Source organism: Dendrobates tinctorius, unplaced genomic scaffold (assembly GCF_039654945.1).
Source record: "Dendrobates tinctorius isolate UK_male_01 unplaced genomic scaffold, ASM3965494v1 ptg000022l, whole genome shotgun sequence".
In the NCBI taxonomy this organism is placed as follows: Eukaryota; Metazoa; Chordata; class Amphibia; order Anura; family Dendrobatidae; genus Dendrobates; species Dendrobates tinctorius.
In genome coordinates, this window is record NW_027361690.1 from 81,830,732 (window position 1) to 81,843,464 (window position 12,733).

The following is a 12,733-nucleotide window of genomic DNA, read 5'->3' on the forward strand; positions in this document are numbered from 1 at the left end:
ATGCCCTGGATGTGGACTGCCGATATCGCCGAGTGGTTTCTCTCGGCCCAATGAAGCACTTGCCCTACCTCGCGCATGGCTTCCCTGCTGCGGGTGCCCCCCTGATGATTTATGTAAGCCACAGCCGTGGCGTTGTCTGACTGAATCAGATCGGGTCGGCCTGCTAGAAGGGGATGAAACTGTCGCAAAACTAGCCGGATTGCCTGTAATTCCAACAAGCTGATTGGGAGGCGTGCCTCCTGCGGCGACCACCGTCCCTGGGTCGTGTGGTGGCAAAAAACCGCTCCCCATCAGAGGAGGCTGGCGTCGGTTGTCACCACCAACCAATGGTCTGGGGGAAAGGGCTTGCCCTGGAGAAGTGAGGCACTTGCTGTCCACCACCCGAGTTCCTGTGCGACCCGCTTCGGCAACCGGCACCGGCGATTGAGAGAAAATGGGTTTTTGTCCCAGACTGAGAACAGGGCGTGCTGCAGGGGGCGAAGATGGAGCTGGGCAAAAGGAATTGCCTCCAATGCTGCCATCATCTTTCCTAGGATCCTCATGCAGAAGTGGATGGTATAAGGGACCGGTTGGCGCAGCTTCCGGACTCCCTGCCGGAGAGCTAAGGCCTTGTCTCAAGAGAGAATTACCAACCCTCGGGAAGTGTTGAAGATCATTCCTAAGAAGACAATCCTCTGAACTGGCACAGGGGATGACTTTTTCAGATTGACCAACCATCCTAAGCGGGAAAGAGTGTCCAGCGTGATGCTGACACTCTCGTTGCATGCCCGAAAGGAAGGGCCTTTGACCAAGAGGTTGTCTAAATAAGGAAAGGCAACTATGCCCCTGGAGTGCAGGGTGGCCATGATGACTGCCATGACTTTTGTGAATACCCTGGGAGCGGTGGCCAAACCGAAGGGTAGTGCTGCGAACTGAAAGTGTAGGCCGTTGATGGTGAAGCGCAGGAACCTTTGCTGTGGGGGAAAAATGGGGATAAGTAGGTAGGCGTCTTGGATGTCGATAGAGGCCAAGTATTCTCCCCGCCCCATGGCAGATATGACTGAACGGAGAGACTCCATCCGGAAATGTCTGATCCTGATAAACTTGTTTAGGAGCTTTAGGTCCAGAATGGGCCTGACGGCCCCATCCTTTTTGGGCACCGTGAACAGGTTGTAGAACCCCTTAAATTTTTTTCTTTCTCCGGTACGGGAACAATGACTCCGTTGTGCTGTGAGTAATTTTATGACCTTGAGTAAAGCCCTTGCTCGGGCGATTACTTTTGGAGGACGGGAAAGAAAAAACATTCTTGGGGGGTATTTGATGAATTCTATCTTGTACCCCGAGGACACCAGCTCTATTACCCGGGGTTGCGAAAGGACCGAAACCGCGTCTGAGGTTGGTGGCGAAATGGCTGTTTAACCGTTTGTTGAGGGAGAAAACTGCACTTTCCACCTGTGGAATCAGACATGAGCTGATCCAACTTCTCCCCGAACAGACGACCGCTTTGATAGGGCAAGGAAGTCAGGGATTTCTTGGAAGTTGTGTCCGCCCGTCATGTCCTCAACCAAAAAGTCCTCCTAATGGAGATCGCATTTGCCGCGGCGACAGCTGCACAGTTGGCCGCATCCAAAGATGCATTGATTAGGTAGTCCCCGGCCAAAGTGATCTGATTTGCGATCTGATACCTCTGCTGGTAGGTCCATACCCTGCAGGGCTCTGTTCAATGATTCTGACCAAGCCAGCATGGCCTTTGCTACCCAGGTTGCCGCAAATGAGGGGGAGAGTGTTGAAACTGATGCCTCAAATACTGAGCGAGCTAGGCTCTCTATGAGACGGTCAGTGGGATCCTTGATAGAGGAACCACTAGGTATGGATAATAGGGACCTAGAGGCCAAGTGTGACACGGGTGGATCTACCGTTGGGGACTCTGCCCATTTCTTACGGAGATCAGGGGCGAACAGATACCTCGCCTCGAGCGCCTTTTGCCCTGAGAACCGTTTGTTGGGCCGCTCTCTGTGTTGTTGTATTAGGTCTTCAAACTCTGGGTGAGAACTAAACACTCTATGCGGCCGCTTTGCTCGCTTAAATGAGACCTTGTGACCTGAGGCCAAGGTGGAATCATCTTCAATCCCAAGGGTCTGGTTGACGGTCTCAATGAGGCTGTCAATTGTTTCCCGGTATTCTGGAGTACCTGAATCAAGCGGCTCTTCCGAGTCGTAATCTGAGCTCCCGTTAACGACCCTTGGTGAAGGTGAGCGAAAGGCCGAACTTATGGATGCCGAAGCACCAGATGGACCGGGAGACGCTGTGTGGGTTCGTTTCCCCCGCGTCTGTCGTGAGAGCGGCCCCTGCAGGCCGGAGGCTCCTTTGAGGTGGAGCACCCCTCTAACACAGGCAAGCCACTATCCCTGCCCCTATCTGGGGTCCGAAGGGACTCGATTGCTCTCGTAAGCGATGCCATGGGCTGAGAGAGAAAGAGCCCATTCCGGGGGGCTCGGTACACTGGGCTCGGTCGCAGGGGAGGGCTCCTGGGCACATTGGGAATCGCAGGCTTCGCAAATCTGCTTGGTTTGCGCCCGTGGGAAGGCAGACTGACAGGAGGTGCATGCAACATATAAGAATGTGTGTGCCTTAGCTTTTCTGGACATGATGGCTGCTAAGTGATATGCCAAGGACCAAAAACCTGCTTAGCCTCTAGAAAACACACAGAGGGTGGCCTTCCTCCAGGGGTAGCACTTACCCCAGTCCTGTGTCCCCCGTCCTGGACCTGTCAGATGTCCAGCCTGCCGACCAGCTGTTCCTTCTTTAAAAAACAGCGCGCTCCGGCGTGTGGGCGGGCCTCTGGACGAACAGGTGGCCCCGGGGACGTTACAGGGGGCAGGACTTCCGCCTGCAGCCTAGTTCCAGGAAAAACTAGGGACTAAATTTCCGGCGTGCGCCCAGACTTGGGGTGGGACCGCCGAAAACGGAGCCTGCGTCGCCGGCTGCCACGCCAAGTGGCGCACCCAGGAAGCCTGGGGATGCCTGCCAACAGCACCAGGAATGCCGACCATAGGGGTCCACAGGAGCCCTCCCAGCCCACCTCCTTCCATGCCTCACCCCTCGACGTCCATACTGATCCTCAGGATAGGGGGGGGAAGGGTGAACGAAAAAAGTTTAAGGACGGTGCAGGCACCCTAGCTCCATCTTCCCTATAGGGGATGAGGAAAGGGACCGTCCGCCACCTTCCATCACTGCTGTCTGGCATTGGTGATGCAGTGGGGGCCACACGGACTATTCGCAGGCCTCTGTACAGCCTAGGGTTTCACTACCTTAGGGTGGTTAGGGCTCAGTCTGGCATCATGTCCCACGTAGCGGGAAAGGATACGTGGAGGCGACACTCGCACGTGCTCGCCCGTTGTTGGTTTGGAGAAATTGGACCCTTTCAATAGGATCCGTTGCCCCTGTCTTATCTTCATGGAAAAAAAATGACAGAGTCTGGAAAAAAAGACCAGACGTGTGCCTCCAATGGACACTAAGCAAAAAATTATTCCGCCCGCAACCGGGGCGAGGCTTTATACGGCGAAGGAGGAGCTAACCTCTTTTTTTCTCTTAGTGTCAGCCTCCAGGCAGCAGTAGCATACACCCACAGTACCTGTGTTCCCAAATGAGGCGAAGGAGAAATCCACATTTTTTATATGCAAATGAGTGGTTTAGATGTATGGGCCGGACATAGATCTCCCTGAGAATCTGCCTCCAGAGCTTGTTTTAAATTAAAAAAGGTGTTACCAGTGTGAGACATATAATGACTGACAGTCTTCTCTCCTGATCTACATGTCTCACACTGGTAATTCCACTTTTTATTTAAAATAAACTCTGGAATCAAATTATCAGGGGGATCTATTTACATCCACAAAACTTAACAGCTCATTTACATATTCAACTTCCTATGACCTGCATACCCATATAGATTGCTGAGGAGGGTTATTCTTACAGACAGATTCCCTTTGAATGCTAATCTACTTTGCTGCAACTGTAATCGATTGTGTGTTCTCCACCCATGAGTACGGATGGAAAACGTTCCAGAATTTCTGCTACTTTTGAATGTACTCAAATAATGCATAGTGCTTTGAAAGTGGTTGGAATGTGCTGTGTTTCATCACTGTATTACTTGGTATATAGCAGAAAAACTAATACAGTAATGCCACAGGATGCCCACACAGTGCTGACAGTTATATAGTAACTAGATGTGTGCCCGATGCTACTGCATCGGGAGGGCAGTAACATCACGATGGGGGCAGCTTTGTGGCGCTGGGGGTGGCGGCCCACCCACTTCCGTGCAGTCACAACCGGCAGGAAAGACGGTTTTTGCGGCCTGTGCTGGAGATGGTGTGCGGCGCCACCAGAGCGTGGCTGCACCCAATCTCCAGCACAGGCCTCAAGCCGCAGTCTTTTCTGCCGGCTGTGACTGCACAGAGGTGGGCAGGCAGCGGCAGGATCTGGCGCATGAAGTCAGGTGGTGGGTCCTGGCGGGGGTCCAGCGGCGGCATCCCTCTCATTACTCCCCCCTCATTACACCCCCTCATTACACCCTCTCATTATACCCCCTTCATTACACCCCTCTCGTTATAGCCCCTCGTTACACCCCTTTCACAGCCTCGTGATCGCAGCGACAGCCTGGATATGAGTGGCAGCTGGGATCTGAGCGGCGGCTGGTTTCCAAGCAGCGGCCGGGATCGCAGCGGCATTTGATATCGCAGTGGCAGCCTGGATCCAAGCGGCACCTGGTATCCCAGCGGCGGTTGGGATCTCAGCGGTGGCCTGGATCCGAGCGGCAGCTGGGATCCCAGCAGCAGTTGGGATCGCAGCGGCGTTCAGGATCGCAGCGGCGACCTGGATCCGAGCGACAGCTGGGATCCCAGTGGCGGTCGGGATCGCAGCGACGGCCTGGATCCAAGTGTCAGTCGTGATCGCAGCAGCATTTGGGATCACAGCTGCGTCCTGGATCCGAGCAGCATCACTTGGGTGTTCCAAAATGGCGGTCAGCATACTTCCGGTCGGCGCAGTGGATTGTGGGATTAGGGGACATCCAGATGGAAATGGACGACAGACAATTTAAGGCAATTATATATCTATAGATACGATATATTTATATTCCCAGGGAAGTATTGACTGGTCTATAAATTTCCCTACACCAACTTGGCGCACTATACAGAAGAAACGTTACCTCATAGACCAGTGTTTGTCAACTCCAGTTCTCAAGACCCACCAATAGGTTATGTTTTTAGGATTTCCTTAGTGTTGCATAGGTGATGGAATTAATGCTTGAGCAGGTGATGAAATTATCACCTGTGCAATACATAGGATATCCTGAAAACTTGACCTGACCTGTTAGTGGGTCTTGAGGACTGTAGTTGAGAAACACTGTCATAGCCAAATTGGCTCTCCTTCTTTGCACTGATGAGGTACAAAACCCCCAAAACATGTGTCTGAAAGTGAAGTGTCTGCTTTGGCTTCTTATCCTAAGTCATATGGATTTTAGGATTGTTACATCCAATAGTTGGCACTAGAGTTCCTGCCCTCGTCCTCTCTGAAGAAGCCCTTTGCATATAGTAATTGGGTAATGCCTATACAATAGTGATAGCTGTGAAGTAGTATCGAAAAAGTGCTGTCAGCAGAGCAATCCAGTGTCACAGGTTGCTCCTATGTGACTTTGTTCCCTTACACGCTCTTAGACGCTTCGAAAGAATGAATTGAAAACTATTTTCCATCCTTCCTACATCTTTTTAACAAAGAAACAATAAGAGTCTTTCCATATTACCAACCGAGCCTGGGAGACGTGATAGTGTTGGCATTCATTTTTTCATTACAGGCTTCTTGGTGACACTGTCTGTAGGCCACTGGCTTGGACAAGAAGGAACATTCATTTCCGTGGCGGCCAGTCACCTTGTGCATACACTGTACCACACGAGACTGTAAGCCTTTCCCACATGTAGAAGAGCACTATAAATGGAAAACAACAGGGTGAAAAGGGGACACCACTGCTACAAAAGTATACGTCCACACAGAACAATGACAAAAGCCAATAAAACAAATACACATGTGGAATACCTCATGGCAAATACTTCACACCCTGTGTAGTGTAATGAAAACTATTGTTTTCTGTTATCAGCCAGTACTCGCTGAGGAGGAACTGACAGTAGTATTATTGCACCTGTAATTGTGAATTACTAAGATGTTCTAAATAAATGATGCACTGATAATAGCAGATATCTGAAATCAGTGCACGTTTGGAGCAAGACCAAGTTCACAGCAAGGGGCCTAACAACTAATTAAGAATTAGGTATTGTGAATGCTTTCCCTAGGGCTCTCGGTGACGTCAGTGTTCTTCACATTTAATAGACAACACATGTGATTTTTTAGAAGGACTACTTGCTGTTTCAGCATTATTGCTTTAAGATTCATTAGGTTACACATGTAATGTCTTTTAGGCTCGGAGTCTATGAACATTTTGTAATCTACTAACCTTGGACCAGTCTCCAGTCTTCCACTCGTAGCAGCCAGTGTAGTCCTCACATTCCTCCTCCTCTCTTGGCCTTGTAGCAGAATCACATTTACCCCTGGTATTGGTGCATGATATTCGCCTCTTCTTGGTGCCCCGGCCACAGTCAGTAGAGCACTAATATACACATTAGGAATAAACACATGTAAAGAGGTTGGAGGAGCTCGACAAAGAGCGTTACTGATGTGTCTTTTAGAGAATCCTAGCATCCACCATCCTGGACAATCTAGTGTTAGAACTACACACTGTGCCATCCCCTGGTATTCCTCCTGGAAATGTGTAATTAAACTAACAACCTCATGCTACCATTCTACTTGTTAATTGTGTCACTACACAGTCTAATGTTGTAAATCAGTATTGCTAAAAGTATCCTACCACTGGGTATCTACAGCTTCAATGCAAAGCCATACCATACCAAGTAAAAGTATCCTACCACTGGGTACCTACAGATTCAATGCAAACCCATACCATACCAGGTAGAAGTATCCTACCACTGGGTATCTACAGCTTCAATGCAAAGCCATACCGTACCAAGTAAAAGTATCCTACCACTGGGTATCTGCAGCTTCAATGTAAACCCATACCATACCAGCTAAAGTATCCTACCACTGGGTACCTACAGCTTCAATGCAAAGCCATACCATACCAAGTAAAAGTATCCTACCACTGGGTACCTACAGCTTCAATGCAAACCCATACCATACCAGGTAGAAGTATCCTACCACTGGGTATCTACAGCTTCAATGCAAAGCCATACCGTACCAAGTAAAAGTATCCTACCACTGGGTACCTACAGCTTCAATGCAAAGCCATACCATACCAAGTAAAAGTATCCTACCACTGGGTACCTACAGCTTCAATGCAAACCCATACCATACCAGGTAGAAGTATCCTACCACTGGGTATCTACAGCTTCAATGCAAAGCCATACCGTACCAAGTAAAAGTATCCTACCACTGGGTATCTGCAGCTTCAATGTAAACCCATACCATACCAGCTAAAGTATCCTACCACTGGGTACCTACAGCTTCAATGCAAAGCCATACCATACCAAGTAAAAGTATCCTACCACTGGGTACCTACAGCTTCAATGCAAACCCATACCATACCAGGTAGAAGTATCCTACCACTGGGTATCTACAGCTTCAATGCAAAGCCATACCGTACCAAGTAAAAGTATCCTACCACTGGGTATCTGCAGCTTCAATGTAAACCCATACCATACCAGCTAAAGTATCCTACCACTGGGTATCTGCAGCTTCAATGTAAACCCATACCATACCAGCTAAAGTATCCTACCACTGGGTATCTACAGCTTCAATGCAAAGCCATACCGTACCAAGTAAAAGTATCCTACCACTGGGTACCTACAGCTTCAATGCAAACCCATACCATACCAGGTAGAAGTATCCTACCACTGGGTACCTGCAGCTTCATTGCAAACCCATACCATACCAGGAAAAAGTATCATAACACTGGGTATCTACAGCTTCTATGCAAACCCATACCAGGTAGAAGTATCCTACCACTGGGTACCTGCAGCTTCAATGCAAACCCATACCATACCAGCGAAAAGTATCCTACCACTGGGTATCTACAGCTTCTGTGCAAACCCATATATCTCCGTGGTTACAGAATACAATCATAACCCTGTGTAGTTTGATCTTGTGGTCTTATTACCTTCCAACTGTCTGCTGCATCTTGATGAGATGTATCTGTCATAGTGCTTATATAAGAAATGCAGGAAACACTGCCATACAACATTTTTTTCCAAGGTTAACAGAACCGCTATAGAATAGGATTTTACATACAAACTTACATTTTATTTGATGAACATCATGTATAAGTCTGATTTATAATACTATAACAAAAGCTCTTCCCTGGTGCACTGATATATAACACTGCCTTTGGGCAAAATTTGATCTGTGAGCTGAAGTGACTGAACAGTGGCCAACATGAGAAATAAACCCTCAAATCAAAGCGGCAACAAAAGACATTCTTCATTCAGTATTTGGAAATCGTCCCATTTCATTTTTTGTAAGTCGTGACATTCCGGACCTTCATTCGGAAGTAATTCCTTAATAATGAACATAAAGCAGCAGCAACAATTTGTGCCAACTTCAAAGCAGAATCATTTTTGGGAAATATGATTCCATGAACTAAACTCTGTTCTAAAACCTGGCATCTAGTCTGACCCAGGTCTTACTGTAAGACGGGTCCATCTATAAGCTAACGATCAATACTAAAAAGGGCGACAATTCCTACTTATATTATTATCATGTCACTAAATGAGAGCCAAACTGTACACATTAGGCTGGTTTCACATTAGCGTTTTATTGCGCAGCGCATCGTGCGCATGCGTCATGCATACCTATGTTTACCATGGCATACGCATGGTCTTGCGTTTGCATACGTTCGTCTGCGTTTTCATGCACATGCGTTTTTTCAAGGTGTGCGTCTAGACACGCCAGAAGCAACCTGTTGCATTTTTGGGTCCGTCCAAAGGAGTCACAAAAAACACATGCGTTCGCTTGCGCACGGAATGCGTCATAACAACGCATTACAGTTTATGGGAACACGGGCTTGCGTATGGACATGCGTATGCCTGCGTTTGCATACGCATGCGTTTTACGAGTAAACGTGTAGACACTGGTTTGACACCTAGAGAACAAATGCGCATAAAAAACTCAAACGCATGCAAAAACGCATGATGCATTTTTGCACGCGTTTCTACTTGCGCACGATGCGCAGCGCACAAAGACGCTAATTTGAAAGTAGCCTTACAGACTCCATCAGGCGCGGTACGGACGGAGATAGTCAATGGAAAAATACCTCTATGTATGGGGTCTGAACTGCTCTCGATATATTGTTAGATATTTACAGAATCTGATGGTAAAAAACAACTCTGAGGCTGCGCTTTGTCACATTTCTTGCGCTGTGTTTTTGTCTAGTTTTGTGTGTTTTGCGCCTTTTTGTTTTGTTTGAGCCCAATTAATTTTTCTATTTGTGCCTTTTTGACATCTGGCAAAAATTAAGAGACCACTTTCAAGTTTGATTTTTCTCTTTATAGGTATATTTTGAGTAAAATGTAAATTTTTTTTTAGTCTATAAACTACTGACAACATGTCTCTGAATTTACAAGCAATAAATTTTGTATTTTTTTTTTCTGACAAAGAAAAATGGTCAAAATAAAAAAAAGAAAAAAACTCCAGTGCTTTCAGACCTCAAATAATGCAAAGAAAACAAGTTCATAATCATTTAGAAACAACAATACTAATGTTTTAACTCAGGAAGAGTTCAGAAATCAATATTTTGTGGAATAACCATGATTTCTAATCACAGCTTTCATGTGTTGTGGCATGCTTTCCACCAGTCTTTCACACTGCTTTTGGGTGACCTTATGCCACTCCTGGTACAAAAATGTAAGCAGTTCTTCATTGATGGCTTGTGACTATTCATCTTCCTCTTGATTACATTCCAGAGGTTTTCAATGGGGTTCAGGTCTGGAGAATGGGCTGCCCATGACAGGGTTTTGATGTGGTGTTCTCTTAATTTTTGCCAGAACTGTATTTTCTATTTGTTCTTTTTCGTTTCTTCTGCTTTGTGAGCGGAGTTTAACAATTCCAGATGATTTATCAATTTCTGACTTTTTAAAAAGTTGCATAATTTGGGGCAACTTCACTCTAATTTCCCCCCGGTTTGGTTTTATGCATATATTTAAAAGGTCACATTTTTTCTGACGTTTTGAAAAAGTTGCGACTTTTAACTAAAAAAAAAAAAGTTGCAAAATGGTTAGTAATAGGGTAAAAAGCTCATGTTTTGCTTTGCTCCAAATTCATGAACAACTATAATGAATTTGGCTTGGCACTATTAATGTCAACAGATACCACATGACAAAAAATAGAAAAATGATTAAAAAAAAAACGCAAATCATAAATCAGGGCCTAAATGTCCACTAAAATGGAATGCTATTAAAGGGAACCTGACAGCTGAAACATGCTACCCAATCCACGGGCAGCATGTATCAGACCATGTCTGCAGGATTTCAGCCATATATGTTTAGCGCTTAAGACTTGCAGTGTTTCAAAGAAAAACATTGTTTAATAGCTGTCAGGAACCGAGCTGAGCTGAAGATTAGTCTGCCAGCGGCTGACTGGTCTCTCCCTGCCTGCGTGTGTAGGAAGAGACCTGTCGCTCCAGGGCAGCTGGCGGGGAGAAGCTGCTGGGGACCTACCTATCCGACTAGTTTCTTGCACGGCTTAGTCCCCTGTGTCTGATACAAGCTGCCTGTGGATCGGGCAGCATGTTTCAGTTTTCAAGGTTCCCTTTAAAGCTCCCTAGAAAACAATGCCTTTTGGATATGAGACTTAAAAAGAAGTATCTGCTGCGGAATTTCTACACTGGAAAATCTAGTCTACGTTTCATTGTGAAAATGACGCACGTTTCACCCTGTGCATTGCAATGAGTGAAAGCTGCAGCATAAATTAACATCCTGCAAATTTCCAATCCACATTGATAGTTAATTTACACAGTTCGTCGTCTCCGCAGCCATTTTTTAAGCCTACACAGCAGCATACATGCCTCTTAAGCAAATACCCCAATACAGCTACGTGCATGAGAAAGTAAAACAGGCAAAACTTCACTAATCCACAGCAGTTTTTCACAATTTTGAGAAAATCTCAGCAAAAATTGTTTTATGACTCCTAACGTGTAAATATGCCATTGTGATTAAGTATTAAATGGATTGTAACGAAAGTCTGTAGTCATGTCCGTGACTGCAAACAGCCAGATCGCGATGACATGCATGCGCAGAGCGTGCTATTAGCGATATGCTTCATTCTCTTCATGTTACAGGAAGAGAAGAAATTCGAAGTGCACCTGAAGAAACAGAGGAATGGAGACATGTGACCCAGAGAAGCAGGAGGATCAGGAGGCAGTCAGCACCCATACTTCTCAGTAACCAGTACCAGGCTCTTACACAGGAGAGCGATGAAGAAATACATCAGGATAAGACTTTGCCCACAAACAGCAACCTTGTACGCCTTCAGAGTCCTCCTGGATGGAGAAAGAAAAATGTTGTGAAGAAGAAACGGAGAGTGGTGGTCATGGGGGATTCCCTGTTGAGAGGAACAGAGGCTGCTATCTGCAGACCGGATATAACTTCAAGAGAAATGTGCTGTCTTCCAGGTGCAAAAATTAAGGATGTGACTGACAGGATATCAGGACTCCTCAGACCTACAGATGACTACCCATTCCTGCTACTACATGTGGGGACAAATGACACTGCAAGAAACGACCTGGAAACCATCTGCAGAAACTTTGAAGACTTAGGCAAGAAAGTGAAAGAACTGGGAGCGCAGGTGGTCTTCTCTTCTATCCTCCCAGTGGATGGCCATGGAACAAGGAGGTGGAATAAGATTCTGCAGGTGAACAACTGGCTATGTCGATGGTGCCGTCAGCAACGATTTGGATTTATGGATCACGGAGTGAATTACTTTTACGATGGACTACTTGCTAGAGATGGGGTGCACCTTACGAAGACTGGAAAACATGTATTTGGAAGTCGCCTTGCTACACTTGTAAGGAGAGCTTTAAACTAGAACAACATGGGAAGGGAAGCAAAAGACCAGAAAAAGCCATACATCTGAAAAATGCTACTGAGAACTCTGCTATTAGAAGTGGAAAGGAAGAACAAAGACAAAAGAATCTAAATAATAAAAATATTGGAGAAAGAGAAACCAATCACAAACTAAAATGTTTCTATACTAATGCACAAAGCATGGGCAACAAACAAGGAGAATTGGAACTACTAACACAGGAAAAGAAATATGATGTCATTGGAATCACTGAAACTTGGTGGGACAATACACATGATTGGAATACAAGACTAGAAGGATACAACTTATTTTCAAGAAACAGACTTGATAAACGAGGAGGAGGTGTCGCATTGTATGTTAGAAACGCGTATATCTGCACAGAGATTGAAGCTTCAGAGACTGGGAGTACTGTGGAAACTGTTTGGGTAAGAATACAAGGACAGAACAATGGAAAGGACACCATTGTAGGCATTTACTACAGGCCGCCTGTGCAAGCTGAAGATATGGATGAACTCTTTATGCATCAAATGGCCAAGTTCTCCAAAAAATATGACATAGTTGTCATGGGAGATTTCAACTATCCAGACATTTGTTGGGAATCTCTCTCAGGCAAAAC

The 12,733-nt window shown here is 46.2% G+C and overlaps 1 protein-coding gene across 3 annotated transcripts in view; it reads right to left on the reverse strand.

Moving 5' to 3' along the window:
- Positions 1–12,733, reverse strand: part of ADAMTS17 (ADAM metallopeptidase with thrombospondin type 1 motif 17) — a 428,881-nt gene that overhangs the window by 12,209 nt on the left and 403,939 nt on the right. For 2 of the 3 annotated variants that reach the window (XM_073568808.1, XM_073568807.1), the window contains 2 exons: positions 6,485–6,637; positions 5,784–5,961 (listed from right to left, as the gene is read on the reverse strand). In XM_073568808.1, coding sequence (XP_073424909.1) covers positions 5,784–5,961; positions 6,485–6,637 — 331 coding nt within the window. Of the gene's footprint in view, positions 1–5,779; positions 5,962–6,484; positions 6,638–12,733 lie in introns of all 3 variants that reach the window. The other variant, XM_073568809.1, reaches the window with a different exon arrangement.